The 22,141-nt window shown below is 36.3% G+C and overlaps 1 protein-coding gene across 1 annotated transcript; it reads right to left on the bottom strand.

The window, feature by feature from the left end:
* Positions 1-4,766: 4,766 nt before the first annotated feature.
* LOC308347521 (olfactory receptor 9K2-like) lies at positions 4,767-5,741 on the bottom strand (the record flags this gene model as incomplete). Its single annotated transcript, XM_080810986.1, has 1 exon — positions 4,767-5,741. Exon 1 carries the CDS (start codon positions 5,706-5,708, stop codon positions 4,767-4,769), a length of 942 nt encoding a protein of 313 aa, XP_080667112.1. The 5' UTR covers positions 5,709-5,741.
* Positions 5,742-22,141: the final 16,400 nt, after the last annotated feature.

Below are 22,141 nucleotides of genomic sequence, written 5' to 3'. Positions count from 1 at the left end.
CTTTTAAAATGTCCCATGATTTTCCTTATGTGTTAAGGACCCCCCCCCCCTTACTTTCTGGCACTGTAAGATTCTTCAGGATCATCTTGGATGTCCCTTGCCCAACCCTAGAATCAGCCATTTGTGCAGTGATTCCTGTTTCTTTTTGCTGAAGAATGTAATTAAAAACCAGAATTGCTAGAAGTATATCATTTGCTACTGAGGTGTCACTGCTTCTAGACTCTCTCAACAAACTACAGACACACACACAAGCATACACAAAGACAGGTGTATATTTACATACAAATCTATCATTGTTTCTGCATCTACTCACCTGCATCAATACTACCTAAAGACTGGGTGTAGTGCATAAACAAAACTTGGAACAATGAAAAAATAAAATTTAAAAAGAAAAAAATAAATATATATTATACAAAGCAAAAAAAAATAAGTAAATTGAAGTTAAAATATAAATAAATAAATAATAAATAAATAAGAGTTCATACTGATGGCCCAACTCTAATCTTATGCCACATGATTTTCAATAGTGAGAAATGTGATGGTCTCCATCATTTGCCACGCATTTACTTTATTTTCTTCAATTTAATTTTTTTTCACTGTTTCAAGATTCATTGTTTATGCACCACACCCAGTGCTCCATGCAACATGTGCCCTCCTTAATACCATCAGGCTCACCTAACCCCCAAACCCCACCCCAAAACCCTCAGTTTGTTTTTCAGGGTTTACAGTCTCTCATGGTCTGCCATGCATTTACTTTAATTTATTCCAGCCCAGTATGCACTAACTCAAGTTTCAAGATTGTAACCTTCTCTCTCTGTGAGAAATGACATTACCAACAAGACTGCAGTGTTTATGCACGTTCCTTCTGTATTTATTCTTATATTTTCCAACCAAAAAGCTGCTTTCTAAAGTTACTTAGGCCAGCAACTTTATCCTCATTCTCTTCATTAAAATTATGTCATATATTTGTAACGCAGTATGATTCTTTGATCACAGTCTACAATTCATCATGGATCCCTTGACCTCCTAAATTTTTAAAATTTGTAAATGTGAGTATTCATTATTTTTGTTATGAAGGTCAATGGGCTTTGACAAATGTGTATTGCCCTGTATCCACCACAAGAGCCCTATTAAGATTAGTTCCACCACTGACTATCCCTTGGATTTTCATGTGAATGTAAATTTTCAAATCAGCTAGGAGTACTGAGGATTATATGCACACAATGAATCATGGAACAACACACATCAAAAACTAGTGATGTATTGTATGTGATGGACAAAACATAATAAAAAAATGTTTTTAAAGATACCTAGGTCACAAATGCTGGTTTGCACAATTTGTCTATGTTTAATTAATAAGGAGCTGCCAAACTATCTGCTGTACTGTTTTCCATCCTCATGAGCAATAAACAAGAGTTCCTATTGCTCTACCGCCTCACCAACATTTGATATTCTCAGGTTTTTGGGTTTAAGCCATTTTATAGGTATGCCACTACATTCTGAGATTCAATTTTTCGTAATTAAATAAGGTTATAGTCAAGGGTCTAGCCACCCCCTAGTAAAGGGTCACATGTGTACTCAAAACTTGGCCTATATGGTACACTTTATCAGAATTTAAATTTATAGGAAAGGGAAAAATCTTTGAAAATGCTTGGAGTTCACATATTCCAGATGCAGCCTTCAATGAGACTGAATTCTGCTGGCAGACTCTTCTACAGTTCCAATCTTTTCATCTCTTGGGATTCTTTGGTTTCTACCCAATTATAAGGCTGGTTCCCTAGTTTTTCTACCCATCCATGTGCTCTACAAAGCCCTCTAGTAAATTTCACTTGCTTACATTAACCAAAGTAATTTTCAATGTTTTATGAACAAATAAACCTAACTTGTATACAGTAGTCACCCTTTGTCCACAGGGATACATTTCAAGTCTTCCAGTTTATGTATAAAACTGCAGATAGTACCAAATTCTGTAGGTACTGTTCTTTCTCTTATACATGTATACCTATGATAAAACTTCATTTATAAATTAAGCATAGTAAAATATTAAAACAAAACCCTAATAATGAAGTAGAGCAATTATAACAATATACTGTAATAAAAGTTATGTGAATGTGGTCTCTCTCAAAATATCTCATTATCCTGTACTCACCCTTCTTCTTGTGATGATATGAGGTGATAAAAATGTCCATGTGATGAGAAGAAGTGAGGCAAATGACTAGGCATTGTGACATAATGCTAGGCTACCATTCATCTTCTTTTTTATTATTATTATTATTATTATTATTAATATATAATGAATTTTTTTCAGGGGTACAGGTCTGTGATTCATAATTCTTATATAATGCCCTATGCTCATTTCAACACATAACCTCCCCAATGTCCATCACCAGGTTACCCCATCCCGCCACCTCCCTCCTCTCCAGCAAGCTTCAGTTTGTTTCCTTAAGATTAAGAGTTTCTTATGGTTTGTCTCCCTCCCTAGTCTCATCTTGTTTCATTTTTCTCTCCCTTCCCCTGTGATATTCTGTTTTGTTTATCAGATTCCTCATATTAGTGAGCTCTTATGATAATTGTCTTTCTCTGATTGACTTATTTGGCTTAACATAATACCTTCTAATTCCATCCACATCATTGCAAATGGCAAGATTTGGGGGGTTTGATGGCTGTACAATATTTCAATGTGTATATAACACATCTTCTTTATCCATTCATCTGTTGATGGACATCTAGGCTCTTTCCATAGTTTGGCTATTGCAGACATTGCTGCTATAAACATTGGGGTGCATGTGCCCCTTCGGATCACCACATTTGTATCTTTAAGGTAAATACCCAGAAGTGCAATTGCTGGGTCATAGGGTAGCTCCATTTTCAACTTTTTGAGGCACCTCCACACTTTTTTCCAGAGTGACTGCACCAGCTTGCCTTCCCACCAACAGTGTAGGAGGGTTCTCCTTTCTCCACATCCTCGCCAACACCTGTCATTTCCTGACTGGTTAATTTTACACATTCTAACTGGTGTGAGGTGGTATCCCACTGTGGTTTTGATTTGTATTTCCCTGATGCCCAGGGATGTTGAGCATTTTTTCATGTGTCTGTTGGCCATTTGGATGTCTTCTTTGCAGAATTTTTACCATTCATCTTCTGATGCTATGTCAGAAGGATGATCATCTGCTTCTGGATCATAATCGACCACAGGTACCCAAAACCATGGAAAGTGAAACCATGAGTAAGGAGAAAACTACTGTACACTCAATTAAACAAATGAAAAAGAAATACTCATAGCTGGAGTGCAGAGGATGAAATAACAATAACTCATCTATTGGAAATATTGGTATGGAGCAAAGAAAATCCATTTTTTTAATTCTAGACTACATTCAGAATAGTACAAAAAACATTTTGTCCTATCAGAAAAATATCAAAGTAGCCTTTGGTAAAGGGATTTTTCTAAGTTGGTTTTGTAAGAACTAGAAGAGAAGCTTATTTTTATTAATAGTAGATTATATACCAGAGTACTTGACTCTACCATTCCCCAATAATGCTGCCTATTTTGCCCTCTCCTTTTCTAACCTTACGAGTTGTGTACTCTCTAAGATCACTGGGATTTTTCAGAATTGATTGGCTATCTCAATATATCCTGAGATAGTAGAAGTAGGCAACTCACATTAAACATCAAATCTTTTACAACATCCTTTCACTTCTGCCTTCTGCATCTTCCCATTAACATTATAATTTAACCTCATGGTACACAAATAAAAGATGTACAATAGAAGTGAACCCTTTTTTTTTTCCAAACAATCTTTTCTGTTGATTTTTTTTTATATTTGGAGATTTGAATTGTCTACAATTTGCATTTGAAAGAACAACCTAAATTTTAAAATTATAGATAACAACAAGACAATAAATATTACACTCCAAAGGTAACTAACTTCATTATAATTACAACACCAATTCAACAAATATTTAGAAAACAAAAATATCACATATAACTAAAATATCGAATACAAAGCAAATAAAAATTTTGTACATGTAAACAGCAATTATCAAAGAAAAAAAATAATCCAGTACAAACTGGTGAATGTGATTTGAAACATCCAGTGCAATTTTTGTCCCCTCAAAATAGAACATTGGTATGAAAGACTTCCCCTTTGTAGATTTGGGTGCTCAATTTTTAGAACACTAGATATGAAATATCTTTATCTCTGTGACATGATAAAAAACCAACAGCAATCAATATTAAAAATAAATACAATCAGATATAAACACCAATAATTTATTGAGTTAAACTCATGATGGCACACACAAAAAATCTTATACCATGATTTCTAGTCAAGAATTATGGGCCCCAATTAAGTCACTGTGAATAGATTTATAAAAAATTAAATATTATAACTCAGAAATCATCCTGCTTTGGGTTGACACTTCCTGTAATCATAAGAGACTGCTAATTCCAAGATAATCTTCCTACCAAAGCAATTTTTCTGTCCATGATCTAAGTAGACCCAGTCTCATATAGTTGTACCTACAAAGAGTAGGGAGTATAATATGTTCATAGAATGGATGTAAATTTTACTGATGCTAAATATCTAACACTGCTCTTAAGGAAGAGAGGATTGCTTTTACTCCTTCCATTACCCCTTCCATTTGGTCGTCTGTGGGATGGTCAACTTAAGGATCCTTAAGTGGCTCAAACTTGACACCATGTTAAAAGCTATTCAGGATGAAATTATCAATAAGCCCATTAATGAGGAAGTCATAAGAAAATGGAATTAATATAAAGTTTTTTTCTTCCACAGGATTTTCCCCAAAGCTTGCTTGACATCCTTGTTTCTTAGAGAGTAGATCAGAGGGTTTAACATGGGTGTGACCAATATGTAAAATACTGAAGCCACTTTACGAAGTTCAGGATTGCTTGGCGGGGTGAGATACACGAAGGAGACAGTCCCATAGAGTAAACTTACCACTCCCAAATGGGAACTGCAGGTGGAGAAGGCTTTCTTTCTCCCTTCGCTGGAGGGAAACTTCAAGACTGTGGTCACAATGTACACGTAAGACACTACAATAACAACTATTGTAGGCAAAATAATGAAGGCAGCCAAACTGAGAGATACCATCTTATTGACAGAGAGATTGGAACAGGAGATCTTCTCAATTTGGTAAGAATCACAGTAGAAGTGATCAATGACTCGGGAAGCACAGAAAGACACTGAGAATGTTACGCTGACTTGGAGGATGGAACTGAGCCAGCCACAGAGATAGGAACCAGCCACCATCTGAATGCAAAGGCGTTTTGACATGAGGACACTGTAAAGAAGAGGATTGCAAATGGCGATGAAGCGGTCATAGGCCATGGCTGCCAGGATGAACCCTTCTGTTACAATGAAGAGGGCAAAAAAGAAACACTGGACAGCACACCCCACAAAGGAGATAGTCTTTTTCTCAGACAGGAAGCTGACCATGGCTTTCAGGGCAATAACAGTGGAGTAGGAGAGATCAATGAAGGAGAGATTGCCTAGAAAGAAATACATTGGTGTATTCAGCTGGGAGTCCGTCACAATGATTGCCATCATACTAATGTTCCCCAAAAGGACCATGCCATAGACCAGCAGGAAGAGGAGAAAAAGGAGAATGTGGAGCTCTGGACGGACCCTGAAGCCTACAAGAATGAAGTCAGTTACATCTGAGTGGTTGCCTGCTCCCCTGTCGCTCATGCCAAGAACCTGCTAAGAGGTACAAGACCAGGTTAAAAATTGAACTGCCTATCTATTTCCTCATATCATAATATATCCTTTTTCTCTTATGGAAGATACTGGAATTTGTGTTACCATCACCTACTTGCCAGCTAATTATGTTAGGTATGATTTGTAGTGCCCTTTTCTAGAACATAAATCTAAGGCATGTGGTGATTGCCCACCAGCACATAACATGTAAGTTACCTAACTCATAGTTTTCTTTTTTTTTTTTAAGATTTTATTTATTTGACAGAGAGAAGTCACAAGTAGGCAGAGAGGCAGGCAGAGAGAGAGGAGGAAACAGGCTCCCTGCCTAGCAGAGAGCCCAATGTGGGACTCGATCCCAGGACCCCGAGATCATGACCTGAGCTGAAGGCAGAGGCTTAACCCACTGAGTCACCCAGGCACCCCCTAACTCATAGTTTTCTAATGTGACTCTCCAAATCCAGTGTTTTTCCCATTATAGCACATGTGACATCAATGCATGAAGCATTATTTCTTTATACCTGTTTAGCTCTTCACTTTTTTTCCATGATGTTAAATATATCAGAAGGTTTTAGAGGTACATAAGTATTCATTCTCATTTTAATTATCATTTCAAATTCATTTTATTTTTGATAATGCTTCCAATTTAAAATAGAAGGATCTAATTAAAGACTGATTTAAAGTTCCATGAACTGACATTAGACCCAAATAGAGGGTAATATTTAAACAGTCTGTGAGAGTTTATGTTATCAAGAGATTTAGTTTGGTATCCAAAATAAAAACCTTGGAAAATAGAATGCATCATCACCTTCTTGAAGTAGAAAAGCTCAGCCACACTACCGGGAGAGGGAATCCATGGATTCTACATATCTGCATAATCTGTCAAGAAGTCAATTTTATTTTAAACATCTGTGCAAGTGGGGAAAAAAAAAGAAACTTCAAAATAGTGTATTGACTAAAAATTTTAGAAAAGTAATTATGATGTCTTCATTTAGAAAGAGATCCATAAACATATTAAAACTTTGAAATGATTATTTTGAATCTGTGACACAGCTGAATAGTATGATTTATCTAATACTTTGGAAACTTTGTTTTCTGCAATACTGTGACACAGCTATTTCTGTTATTCAGATTTTAACACCAATTATGATTTAAATCACCCAACAGAGGGGAAAGCCTGTGCGGCTTATCAAAAGCATCAAATGATCTAAGTAGTATTCATTTTTGACTTGGCACATATGGCAGAATAGCCATATTCTGCTCTCCTCCTCCTTCAGGCAATTGACTGTCTTCATTCTCTGCCCTTGTCCTTCGGCTCCTACTGCTCTCAGCCCATCTTCCTCCTCCTTGCCACATATTAACTTTTCTAAAAATGTTAGCAACTTAGTGCACAAGAGGAGAGAACTGGCAGCAGTTCAGTGGTAGGATCCTTAGATCTCTTCTTTACCCCACTGCTCCCATGGCAAACGGAAATCCACTGAAATAATCCTAATCAAATTTATTTTTGAAAAAAGCACTAAGTGCCCATGTTAACTTGTACAAGGGTGTTTACACTTAAATATTGTAAAACTAGGTCTAAAGGAATAAAGATTTAACAGGGGAATTTCAGGCATCAGACATCAGATACTAAGTGGGTAATAGAAGGGGAAAAAGAGAGATTTTAGAGAAGGCCTTGTCGACACTACAAAATTCACATCATACAACTGGATAATCAAGCAGTACTTTAGCAGAAAATTTTCTTTGTTTTATTTATAGCTCCCACTGTTATTAACCAAATTATATTATATTGTATGAAACTCCATCAGCCAGTATGCAGTGACAGGAAATCATTGTTTTGAGATCATTATCATTTTTAGAGACTAATGTGTATTCATCCAATCATTAAGTCACTGAACACCATGGGCCACCTAGTGTACACCAGCCAAAATATAGGAATACGCAAGTATCAGAAAGGAGGTTTTTCCCAAAGTATGAGTGCATTGCATTTTCTTCTTTGCCTACATTTTATTATGAAATAACCAGTAGGTTGTGATTTGCCCTTCAGGAAAAGGGATATGAGTTTTTTGAGGTGCATACTAACTTCTTTTTATAATTTGTAAAAGTAAATGTTATCAATCAGAAAATAAGTGTCATGCATGAGGCACACAGACATACTCATGAATGACTCATTATTTGACTGAAATAAACATAAATTTATCTCATTTCTTACATGAATATTCCTTTCTTTTCTTTTCTTGAACAATTCTCTAATGATAGATGCAAGGATACCAAAGCTATTGTGCTTAATTCTAGAAATACAAACAAGTTTATACAACTGTATGAAGGAAATGAAAGACAATGTCAAAATTAAAAATTTTTTTAAATTAATACTTCATACAAGACATAAAATCTTATTTTGAAACACACAGTTTCATTCTGTTTTAGGCTCTGCTCATGGATTAATAACACCGCATTCTTCAATTAAGAGTATCTTTTTAGGGGCACCCAGGTGGCTTGTTGGTTAGGCTTCTGCCTTCAGCTCTGGTCATGATCTTGTTGTCCTAGCATCTGTTGCACATCAGGCTCCCTGCTCAACTAGGAGCCTGCTTCTCCCTCTCCCTGTCACTCCCCCTGCTTGTGCTCAGACTCTCTCTCTCTCTCTGTCAAATAAATAAATAGAATCTTAAAATATATATATATATTATCTCCTTAATAGTGTTCCTGATAATCCCCTATAATTTTGTACCTTTGTAGAGGTAAGAGGATGAAGTAGGTGATCTACTGAGCCTTCTTCCAACCCGATGAATGTTTCTTTATAGAAACTGATGTGAAAATGCAACTGAGCCTGTAGAGCTGCCCTGCATGAGCATGAGGTATCTCACAGGCCTTGGACTGAGGGAGATGATGGCAAATGGGAATTTAAGCAAAGCGAAGATAAAATCACCAGTGAATAATGGAGTCCCTGATGGCTTGAGGAATGCAGCAGAGGAGTCCTGGTGCCCTTTGTTAGCTCTACTGAAAACATTTCAAGCAATTACACCATGGATTACATAGAAAAGGGTCCCTCAGAAAGAAGTAAGAATAAGTCAATTATAGGATGATAACAATAGCAGGCTCCACTTCGATCCCATGAGAACCACACAGAAGAGACAAAGAGATGAATTATATTACTCTTATTACTCACCTTGAAATAACTCTAGGTCTCTTTTCACATTTTCTATTAGAAAACTTGTTTTAAGGTTGAGATAATATATTTTATATATTTCCATTCCTGTTTAATTTCTGCCTTCAACAGTCACATTGAATTTATCTACTGATACTTTTACCTGACAGCTCATAGTCTTGTATTGTCTAGGTTCATTGTCCAGGTTCATTGTCCCTATTTTCTCATCATATCTTACTCTCTGCTAAATGATTTTTATTTGTGTATTATCCCATAAAATACATTACAGATGATGTTACCAGTGTATTCATGGTTAATATTAATAACTAAGCCTACTAATAGGTAAGTCTATATGAATATAAATGAAAAGTATTACCTCAACACCTTGTCATCTCCAGTGACTAGAACTGTGATTCCAGTTTGAGGGTCCAAATATCAGAATGTGCCTATTTTATTGACATAAAAGAAGCAATGAACTTGAAGGAAACAAACACATAAAACTACAGCTTTCTTAGTATACCATATACTGAATTTCAGTTATTAAAAACTTTAGGATAAAATGCACAAGATAAAACACTTAAATATATTTTTCTTGGGGCACCTGGGTGGCTCAGCGGGTTGAGCCTCTGCCTTCACCTTGAGTCATCTCAGGGTCCTGGGATTAAGCCCCACATTGGGCTCTCTGCTCAGCTTGCTTCCCCCTCTCTCTGCCTGTCTCTCTGCCTACTTGTGATCTCTCTCTCTGTCAAATAAATAAATAAAATCTTAAAAAAATAAAAATAAAAAATAAATTTTTCTTTAGCATATACATTGCAAAAATAATGTATAGAGAACAACAGTAAAACCTTAATGTCATATAACTCCAGGGAACTGAGATCATCAACTAGGCAATTCTGTTGATCCTGGCTATGCAGTCTTGACTTTGGGCCAGTTGAGGATGGTCTTGGCTGCGATGACTAAGGCAGGTTTTCTCTTCTCTGTGTGTGTCCTCTCTTGCAGCAGAAAAGTGAAAGCAGAATTGCAGCAGCACTTTTCAGTGTGACAATCCCATTGGCCAAAGTGAGTGTCATGCCTCAATCAAGGCATGGGGCCTGACTGGGAGAGCGCACACCGCATAGCACAGAGTGTGGGCAAAAGGAGGGGTGAAACGTTGGGATCATTTCAACATAGGGCTATGTCCCAAAACGGAGTCCTGTTGGTCCTTTCAGAAAGCCGGGCCTTTTTGAAAGGCCCTGGTATACATTCCTCATGCTAATGGGGACAACTTCTCCAGGTTTCAGCTCCTAATCTCAAACTGATCTGCCACACTTTCCAGTGAATATCTGCTGGATATGTTGATTTTTTTTTTTTCTCTGTTCTTGCCTATTAGAAATCCCATTCTTTTATTTCACTGGGTGTGGTGCATAAACAATGAATCTTGGAACACTGAAAAAATAAAATTAAATTAAAAAAAAAAAAGGAAAAAAGAAACTCCATTCCTGATTTGCTCTGTCCCACACAGTGGCCAATAACATTCAGGTTTTGAGATTGTTGGTGGTTTGTTCTCACTTTCTTGTACTTGGAGATGCATAGTCTGCACTGCCATCGAAATTTGTTGTAAAACTGTCCCCAAGATTTGGTTTTGCTCTCTAGATATTCTGTCTGTGTTCATGTGGACATTTAGGAAGAGCAAATAATTAAAATGTCACTACTACCAACATCTTCCCAGAAGCTTGGGCAGAAATCTGTTAAACATGATGTTTTCTCTGATATGAGAAGTTATAATTTTTTTTTCTTTTGAGCTGAGAAATGTTAAAATCCCTCTCTTAGAACTTTCCAATATACAATACAGTATTATTAACTATAGTCTCCATGCTGTACATTATATCCCCAGGACCTATTTATTTTTTAACTAGAAGTCTGTAGCTTTTGAGTATTCTCACCCACTTTGCCAACTCCTCGTATCCCACCTCTAGCAACCACCAATCTCTTCTCTGTATTTTTGAACTTTTTTCTTTTTAAGACTCCACATGTAAGTGATATTATATGGTATTTATCTTTCTCTGACTTATTTCACTTAGCATAATGCCCTCAAGGTCCATCCATATTGTTGCAAATGGCAAGATTTCATTTTTAATACTTTTTTTTAAGATTTTATTTATTTATTTTGACAGATAGAGATCACAAGTAGGCAGAGAGAGAGGAGGAAGGAAGCAGGCTCCCTGCTGAGCAGAGAGCCCGATGTGGGGCTCGATCCCAGGACCCTAGGAATATGACCCGAGCCGAAGGCAGAGGCTTTAACCCACTGAGCCCCCAAGATTTCATTTTTAATGTCAAAATAATATTCCACTGTGTGTATATATATGTAAATATATATGTCACATTTATTTATATATATAATCACATTTATTTATGTATATATGTCACATTTTCTTTATCCATTCATCCATTGAAAAACACTTAGGTTGTTTCTATATCTTGACTATAGGAAATAATGTTGCAATGAACATGGGGATGCATATATTTTTTTAATTAATGTTTTTGTATTCTTCAGATAAATACTCAGAAGTGGAATTTCTGGATCATAAGATAATTCTGTTTTTAATTTTTTGAAGAGCCTCCATACTGTTTCCCATAGTGGCTGTACCAATTTACATTCTCACCAACGGAGCACAATGGTTCCCTTTTCTCCACAGACTTGTCAACACTTGTTATTTCTTGTCTTTTTGATAATAGACATTCTAACAGGCATGAAGTGATATCTCATTGTGGGCTTTTTCTTTTTAAGTTTTTTTGTTTTTTTTTTTTTTTTTTTTTTTTAGGGTGCCTGGCTGGCTCAGTGGGTTAAAGCCTCTGCTTTCGGCTCAGGTCATGATCTCAGAGTTCTGGAATTGAGCTCTGCATGGGCTGTCTGCTCAGCAAAGAGCCTGCCCTTTCCCTCTCTCTCTCTCTCTGCCTGCCTCGCTACCTACTTGTGATCTCTGTCTGTCAAATAAATAAATAAAATCTTTAAAAAAAAAAAAAGATTTTTTTTTTTTTATTTACCTGACAGAGAGAGATAGAAAGCACAAGCAGGAGGAGCAACAGGCAGAGGGAAAGAGAGAAGCAGGCTCTTCACTGAGCAGGGAGCCCAACAGGGAGCTCCCAAAGACCCCAGGATCATGACCTGAGCCAAAGGCAGACACTTAACACTGAGTCACCCAGGTGCCCTTAGAGTGATTTTGATTTATAGCTCCCTGATGAATAGTAATATTGTGCAACTTTTCATGCACCTGTTGGTCAACTATGTTTCCATCTTTGAAAATTATGTATTCAGATGCTTTGCCCATTTTTTAATTGAATTGGTTATTTTACTACTGAATTGTATGAGTTTTTTTTACATATTTTGGGTATTAACCTCTTATCAGATAAACGATCTGCAAATATTTTCTCCCAATCAGTAAACTGCCTTTTCGTTTTGTTAATGGTTTCCTTTGCTGTGCAGAATTTTTTTTAATCTGTTGAGTTCTACTTGTTTATTTTTGGTTTTGATGTCTTTGCTTTCAAATCCCAAAAATCAACACTGAAATCAATGTGAAGAAGCTTACTGGATGTTTTATTCTAGGAGTTTCATGGTTTCAGGTCTTAGGTTCAAATTTTTCAGGTCCTATGTTCAAGTTGATTTTTGTGTATTGTGTATAGTGGTACAATTTCAGTCTGTTGCATGTGGAAGTCAGTTTTCCCAACACCATTTATTGAAAGGACTCTCCTTTCCTCATTGTATTATCTTGGCTCTATTGTCATAATTTAACCAGTCATATATCTTTCAGGGGTTTTTCTTTTCTTTTTGTTTTGTTTTGTTTTGTTTTGTTTTGTTTGTTTTTGAGCATAGAAAATAAAATGCTAGGAAATAAGAGAAGCAATCCCCGACAGAATTTGGTCTTCAGAGAGTGAAACTATTCTTCAATAAAAAGGAATAAAAATATTAACTTTCTTCCTTAAACATCAAACAGCTGGTGCAGGCAACTTCATCAATGATAGAACAGTTTTACCCGTAGGAAATGTGGGTTTAATTGCCACTAGTGACTCTTCAGCATTCAATGAAATGCAATGAAATGCAATGCAATGCATATGCAAAACTGACCAGATCTATGGAGGACTTACTCTGGCCAAGGTATAGAGTGACTTTGCCTACTTGTAGTTATTTCCAACTGATCTCCTTGCTTAGAACAATATGATGGGGATGAAAACCAGTACAGGCGTTCTCTGCTTTTTGAGAGTTTTTGTTAAACCAATTTGCTTTTATGAAGGTGCTGAATTATGAAGGTGAATGTGTTCACCACATTAAACAAAATATATCTAAAAAGAATTTTTCCTTTTATTAAAAAAAGATGAAAAGTGAAAATAGCATCCCCTGTTAGTTTTGCAGCAAGAGAGGCACAGCCAAGCTCCTTCCCAAGGAATGAGACTCAGCATCTCACATGAAGCCACCATTGCTTTGAAATCATCTGTGAACATCTGTGCTTCATCTCAATTTATTTTGTGCTTCTGCTAGCAAGATGTGTCATGAGGTTTAGAAAAGTCTGAGAGATTATTTTTTGAGTCTAGGAATGCTAAAAAAACATTTCCATGTCAATTAATGGTAATTGGTTCTTTGATTTATGCCATTATGGCTTAGGAAAGTTTTCATAGGGATGTCCTACTTTGGGATAAGAGGGTTAATCTGGAATGAAAAAAATAACTTTGTTTTATTAGCGATTTTCTGGAAGTTTCATTTTATCACAGTACCCTGATTCTTTTTTTTTTTTTTTAAGATTTTATTTATTTGACAGAGAGAGAGAGAGCACAAGCAGGAGGAGCACCAGGCAGAGGGAGAGGGAGAAGCAGACTCCCCATGGAGCAGGGAACCCAATATGGGGCTTGATCCTACAGGGATCATGACCTGAGCCAAAGACAGTCGCTTAACCAACTGAGCCACACAGGCATCCCTAGTACCCAGATTCTTTACTTCAGATTTAGTTGAAGTACCCACCAGATGGCAGCAAACTGCAGTTGCACCCAGGGTTTGCTTCAAGTGAGAATTCTCCAGAAATCCTGAGCAGTTCTGTACATCCTTGCCTGATCATACAATTTTATTCATTTTTTAATCTGTTTGCTCATGTTTTATGAACTCTTTTTCTTTGTTTTTAAAGATTTATTTATTTCAGAGAGAGTGAAAACATATGAGTGGGGAGAGGGACAGAGGACAAGCATCCCCAGGCAGACTCCTCACAGAGCCCAATGACCCATCACCCATGAGACCATGACCTGAGCAGAAACCAGGAGTCAGACACTTAACCAACTGAGCCACCCAGGAGCCCCTTAAACTATTTTACTTGGCAATTGTAATGTGTTTACAGGAAAGGAAATTTAACAAGTTAGAGTCTCTAAGGCCTTGGAAAGACTCATTGAAGAAGATACGGTCTTTGCTATGGAGACATTCACTAGCTATTGCCAGAAACAAAAATAAAATTGATACATTTTAAAGGGCAGTAGAAAAGATGAGAAAGCATAGAGGAATATATGATTCTCATAAATGTGACTTGAGTTTTAAGAATGAAAATAAATTATTTTCCACATATGTGTGTATAGAACACTGATTTTTAAATATCTATAAAATTATATTGATCTCATATTTCTTATATGCTAAAAGATACAAAAATATTTTCTGGAAAAAATTATTGCATTTTAGATCATTTGTTTCTAATATAAGAACAACTACAGGGCAATTATAATTTCACAAGGCTGAAAAACCTACTATTCATAAAAGATGAATTATAATAATTTGTTGTGTCTTTAAAGTTGAAAGGTAAAAATATGACACTTACTTGCTAAACATAGACAAAAGCAATGTGATATAGGCTCAAAGACAAAAACAGCAGAGACATTATTTTCTCAAAAACAACATTTGAAAGAGGAATATACATAAAACAAGAAAATATTAAAAATTACAAAAGTGAAGAAAAATAATAGATTCTAACAATGAATGTAAATGAGATACACTACCCTCATCTTAAGAAAACTACATTTCTATTGGGGTAGGAGAAACTTGATTCATAAAAAGTCACAGCTATAAGAGATCACATAGAAAAGTTGCAAATCAAAGCATAATAAGATACATTGTGGGTAACAAGCCACATTACAGATAAAAAAAAAAAAAACAGAATTTCCTTCTCTTGATGCCATAATTTATTTGATTGTTGAAGGAAAAGTTACAATATTGCACTTTATGGTTCTATGTCTAAAGAGTAAATGTTTGAGAAAATTGTATTTTAAATAAGAGAGGATAAACAGACATAAAGGGAGGGTAAGTTCCTATAATTAAAAAGTGATAGAATGCAATTTAGCTTTCTATTACTCATCGCTTCTCAGCCTTTTGGCTAAGATCAAGTGTAGCCTTCTATTACTCAAAGACGAAAGCAGCAGGATAACTTTTTCATAGTAAAATGCAAAGAAAAAAGGAGCACAGAAAGAACAAAGATGTGAAAAATAAAAAAAGAAAAATAAAAATAAAAGATGATTACAACTAATATAAATGAGAAAAATCCTTCCCATTTAATAATAAGGTACACTAGTGTACTATGTTGTGTACAGTAGTCCTTCCTTATCTGAAGTTTTGCCTTCTAAGGTTTCAGTTACTCCTGGTCAACTACAGTTTAGAAGCAAATGGCCCTCCTTCTGACTTAAGGTCAGAAGGTCAATAGAACCATAATGTCACATCACAATAACTATATCATTCACTTCACATCACCTCATCACATAGGCATTTTATCAACTCACATCAACCCAAGAAGAATGGTACAGTATAATAAGATATTTTAAAAGTGATAGACCACATTCACATAACTTTTATTACAATTTTATTATGATTGTTCTATTTTATCATTAATTATTATTGTTAATCTTTTATGTGCCTACTTATAAATCAAACTTTATCATAGGTACGTATGTATAGAAGAAAACATAGTATTTATAGTGTTTAGTACTCTCTGCACTTTCAGGTATCCATTGGGTGTTTTGGAATGTATCCCCCATGGATAATAGGGGACAAATGTATATGTGCGGGGCGGGGAGGAGCTTGAGCTTTAAAAAGTCACAGCCAGGGGTGCTTGGGTGCCTCAGTCAGTTAAAAGTCCCACTCTTGATTTTAGTTCAAGTCATAATCTCAGGATCGTGAGATTGAGCCCTGTGTAGGGTTCTGCTCTGGGCAAGGAGTCTGCTTAAGATTCTCTCTCTCCTATAGGAAACAAACTGATGGTTGCTGGAGGGGAAGTGGGTAGGAGGATGCTGTAACTGGGTGATGGGCATTAAGGAGGACACATGATATAAGGAGGGCACTGGGTATTTTTTTTTTATTTAAAGTCAATTAACCAACATGTAGTGCATCATTAATTTCAGATGGAACACTGGATATTAAATAAGATTGATGAATACTGAACTCTACCTCTGAAATAATAACACACTATATGTTAATTAATTGAATTTAGATTTTTTTTAAGTAAAAAAAAAAAAAGATTCTCTCTCCTTCTCCTGGTCTCACTCAAAAAAAAAAAAAAATGTCACAGCCATAAAAGGCTATATAAAAACAAAAATCAAAGTTTAACAAGATATAGCAGGTAAAATTTTAAAAATAACTCAAATGCCATCTCAACATTAAATAAAGTAAAATTCAGCATAATGCACTTATACATAAAACAAGAAATGCACCTATCTTAATTTAATATGCAGTCAAATGTTATACAACACAATAAAGCAAAAATTATTGTAATGGAGAAAATGACAAAAACCACAAACAATACTTAAATACATTCTGTTTGTGATATATAAACAAAAATCATTGAAAATAGAGAAATTTGAACATTATTATTAATACATTTGAGTTAACAAACACATTTATATTAAAAACCATATAGGATAAAACTTTCACTGAACCACTGCCACATAATTTGTACCTCTATGGGCTTCAGGATCAGGAAGTTCTGAGCAGTTCTCAGTAACAGTTCTCTGACTGTTATTGGCAATGTGAAATCAAGCACATTACTTAATTCCTCTGAGATACAATTTCTATACTTGTAAAATACACTTTACTAAAAATTATGCCATTGATACATATAATGTTGTCTTCACCATAAGCCTGATTTGAGGAGTAAGGAAATACATGTGTACTTTATGCAGTACCCAGTATATGTAGTTTAAGTATTTTTATTTAATACCAACTCTTTGTGCTCGCTTCAGCAGCACATATACTAATACCAACTCTTTAAGAAAGTGCCAGTGAAAACTTTTCAAAAATTGACTGCTAGGTAAGGTTTCAAATCTAGTATTTAATTGAAAAACTCTTAAGAACTGAACAAAAGTTTAGTAAATTGAATTCATGTAAAATAAAAACAGCAATTTTAAAAATTATCTGAGTCCTAGAATTATCTGTTAAAAAACTACAACAGCAACTAAAAAATGTGTGGTTCTCAAATATACAAATCCCACAACATTCTTGGGAGGAGTCAAGATGGCAGAGAAGTAGCAGGCTGAAAGGACATCAGGTAGCAGGAGATCAGCTAGATAGCTTATCAAACCATTCCCAACAACTACAAATCCAACAGGAGATAGAAGAGAAGAGCAGCAATACTAGAAACAGAAAATCAACCACTTTCTGAAAGGTAGGACTGGCGGAGAAGTGAATCCAGAGCGATGGGAAGATAGACCTGGGGGGAGGGTCTGGCTCCCGGCAAGCGGCAGAGCAATGGAGCACAAAATCAGAACTTTTAAAAGTCTGCTCCACTGAGGGACATCGCTCCAGAGGCTAAGCCAGGGTGAAGCCCACGCAGGGACAGCATGGTCTCAGGTCCCACAGGGTCACAGAAGGATCAGGGCTGAGTGTCACTGAGCTCACAGGTATTAGAGTGGGGAAGCCTGCTACAGAGATGGAACCAAGGAGTGAGATCTCAACTCAGGGTTACCTTATCGTGATCCATGGTACAGGCCACTGTTCTATGAGCAGGGAACCCACAAGATCTGGGGAGAACCCTCTGGAAGAGTTCAGGAATCTGTGGGGTTCAGAGACTCCAGGTGGGGCTGTGTGCCAGAGACAGAGAAGTTTGGTCACTGGCTAGCTGAGCTCAGAGTGCGGCCGGAGGCCAGGGAGACAGGAGTGATTGAGAGCTTTTCGCCGAGGGCGCACTGAGGAGTGGGGCCTTGAGCTCTCGGCTCCTCCTGGCTGGAGATTGGGATGCCACCATTTTCATTCCCATCCTCCAGAACTCTACAGAAAGTGTTCAGTGAACAAAAGCTCCTGAAAGCGAACCCTAGCAGATTACTTAGCCTGGCCCCTGGTAAGGGTGTTACAACTCTGCCTTGGGCAAAGACACTTGAATATCACTACAACAGGCCCCTCCCCCCAGAAGATCAATGAGAAATCCAGCCAAGACCAAGTTCACTTACCAGGGAGAACAGCAGAATTCCAGAGGAGGAGAAAGCAAAGCATGGAATTCATGGCTTTCTCCCCATGATTCTTTAGTCTTGCAAAGTTAATTTTTGTTAATTTTATTTTTTAACTTTTACCCTTTCCTCTTTTAATGTCTTTTAACTAGTTTATCTTAACAATACCTTTCATTTTAAAAAATCTTTTTTGAACCTTCATTATTATAGTCATATTTTATTCTTCATTGTATCTAAATTTATTTCTTGTATACACATAGGGTTTTTTCTTCTAAAAAATTTCAGGGTACAACTTCTAATAGATCAAAATACACCCTAAATCTAGCACAGGGCATTGTTCTAGTCTTCACCCTGAGCAAATTCTCTCCACTTTCTTTTTCTTTATTCTCCCAACCAAATTATCTTATCAACTCCTTTTTTAGAAATTTAAAAAAAAAATTGTCATCTTTACACTCATATTCCATCCTTTCATTGTGTTTACCCTTATATATGTTTTTCATCCTTTAAAATTTTGGGAGGTAGTTTCTTCTAACAGACCAAAATACTCCCAAAACTAAGTGGGTGACCCTGTTCTAGTCACCAGTATAATATATATTTTTTCTTTTTATATTTTTTCTTTATTTGTTTTCTTTTTTAATTTTTTTTTCTGAACTTCCTTTTACCCCCTTTCTTCTCCCCCCCCCCAAATTTGGAGTCTCTTCTGATTTGGCTAAAGCACATTTTTCTGGGGTCTTTGCCACTCTTTTAGTATTTTATTCACTCCTTCATATATTCTTATCTGGATAAAATGACGAGACAGAAAAATTCACCACAAAAAAAAAAAAAAAAAAAAGAACAAGAGGCAGTACCGTAGGCTAGGGACCTAATCAATATGGACATTGGTAAAGTGTCAGATCTAGAGTTCAGAATGACAATTCTCAAGGTGCTAGCTGGGCTTGAAAAAGGCATGGAAGATATTAGAGAAACCCTCTCCAGAGAAATAAAAGCCCTTTCTGGAGAAATAAAAGAACTAAAATCTAACCAAGTTGAAATTTAAAAAAGCTATTAATGAGGTACAATTAAAAATGAAGGCTCTTACTGCTAGGATAAATGAGGCAGAAGAGAGAATTAGTGATATAGAAGACCAAGTGACAGAGAATAAACAAGCTGAGCAAAAGAGATACAAACAACTACTGGATCACTAGGGGAGAATTCGAGAGATAAGTGATACCATAAGATGAAACAACACTAGAATAATTGGGATTCCAGAAGAAGAAGAAAGAAAGAGGGGAGCAGAAAGGATATTGGAGAGAATTATTGTAGAGAATTTTCCTGATATGGCAAAGGGAACAAGCATCAAAATCCAGGAGGTGCAGAGAACCCCCCTCAAATCAATAAGAATAGGTCCACATCCCATCATCTAATAGTAAAATTTACAAGTCTTAGCAACAAAGAGAAAATCCTGAAAGCAGCCCAGGAAAAGAAGTCTGTAACATACAAGGGTAAAAATATTAGATTGGCAACAGACTTATCCACAGAGACCTGACAGGCCAGAAAGAACTGGCATGATATACTGAAAGCACTAAATGAGAAAAACATGCAGCCAAGAATACTATAACCAGCTAGGCTATCATTGAAAATAGAAGGAGATATAAAAAGCTTCCAGGACAAAAAAAAACTAAAAGAATTTGCAAACACCAAACCAGCTCTACAGAAAATAGTGAAAGGGGTCCTCTAAGCAAAGATAGAGCCTAAAAGTAGTAGATCAGAAAGGAACAGAGACAATATACAGTAATAGTCACCTTACAGGCAAACAATGGCACTAAATTCATATCTCTCAATAATTACCCTGAGTGTAAATGGGCTAAATGCCCCAATCAAAAGACACAAGGTATCAGAATGGATAAAAAAAAACAAAACCATCCATATGCTGTCTACAAGAAACAAATTTTAGACCCAAAGACACCTCCAGATTTAAAGTGAGGGGGTAGAAAACTATTTACCACACTAATGGACATCAAAAGAAAGCTGGGGTGGCAATCCTTATATCAGATCAATTAGATTTTAAGCCGAAGGCAATAATAAGAGATGAGTAAGGACACTATATCACACTCAAAGGGTCTGTCCTACAAGAAGATCTAAAAATTTTAAATATATATGCCCCTAACATGGGAGCAGCCAACTATATAAACCAATTAATAACAAAATCAAAGAAACACATCAAAAATAATACAATAATAGGGGACTTGAACACTCCCCTCACTGAAATGGACAGATCATCCAAGAAAAAGATCAAAAGGAAATAAAAGCCTTAAGTGACACACTGGACCAGATGGACATCACAGATATATTCAGAACATTCTCTCCCACAGCAACAGAATACACATTCTTCTCTAGCGCACATGGAACATTCTCCAGAAGAGATCATATCCTGGGTCATCAATCAGGTCTTAAAGAATGAATGGGTCGGGACACCTGGGTGGCTAAGTGGGTTAAAGCCTCTGCCTTTGGCTCAGGTCATGATCCCAGGTTCCTGGGATCAAGCCCCGTGTCGGGCACTATGTTCAGCGGGAAGACTGCTTTTCCTACCTCTCTGTCTACTTGTGATCTCTGTCTGTTCAAATAAATAAATAAAATCTTAAAATGAAAAAATAATGAATGGGTCAACCAGGAAATTGAAGAAGAATTGAAAAAATTCATGGAAACATATGATAATGAAAACACAATGGTTCAAAATCTGTGGGAGTGGGACACAGCAAAGGCGATCCTGAGAGGAAAATATATAGTGTAGGGATAGAGGGTACATACCTCAATATCATCAAAGCTATCTATGAAAAACCCACTGGAAATATCATTCTCAGTGGAGAAAAACTGAGAGCTTTTCTGCTAAGGTCAGGAACACGGCTGTGATGTCCATTATCACCACTGCTATTCAACATAGTACTAGAAGTCCTAACCTCAGCAATCAGACTACAAAAAGAAATTAAAGACATCCAAATCGGCAAAGAAGTCAAACTATCACTCTTTGTAGATGATATGATACTGTATGTGGAAAACCCAAAAGACTCCATTCCAAATCTGCTAGAACTCATATAGGAATTCAGTAAAGTGTCAGGATATAAAATCAATGCACAGAAATCAATGCACAATGCATTTCTTTACACCAACAACAAGACAGAAGAAAGAGAAATTAAGGAGTCAATCCTATTTACAATTGCACCCAAAACCGTAAGATACCTAGGAATACCTAACCAAAGAGGCAAAGAATCTATACTCAGAGAACTATAAAGTACTCATGAAAGAAATTGAGGAAGACACAAAGAAATGGAAAAATGTTCCATGCTCACGGATTGGAAGAACAAATACTGTGAAAACGTCTATGCTGCCTAAAGCAATCTATACATTTAATGCAATCCCTATCAAAATCCCACCCATTTTGTTCAAAGAAGTGGAACAAATAATCCTAAATTTATATAGAACCAGAAAAGACCTTGAATAGCCAGAGGAATATTGAAAAAGAAAGCCAAAGTTGGTGGCATCACAATTCCAGACTTCAAGCTCTATTACAAGACTGCCATCATCAAGACAGTATGGTACTGGCACAAAAACAGACATATAGATCAATGTAACAGAATAGAGAGCCCAGAAATAGACCCTCAACTCTATGGTCAACTAATCTTTGACAAAATAGGAAAGAATATTCAATGGAAAAAAGACAGCCTCTTCAACAAATGGTGTTGGGGAAATTGGACAGCCACATGCAGAAAAATGAAATTGGACCATTTCCTTACACTGCACACAAAAATAGACTCAAAATGGATGAAGGACCTCAATGTGAGAAAGAATCCATCAAAATCCTTAAGGAGAACACAGG

The sequence above is a fragment of the Martes martes genome, assembly GCF_963455335.1.
Source record: "Martes martes genome assembly, chromosome: 8".
Taxonomy (NCBI): Eukaryota; Metazoa; Chordata; class Mammalia; order Carnivora; family Mustelidae; genus Martes; species Martes martes.
Note: the sequence above shows the minus strand (reverse complement) of the source record. Positions and strands in the feature narration are given on the sequence as shown.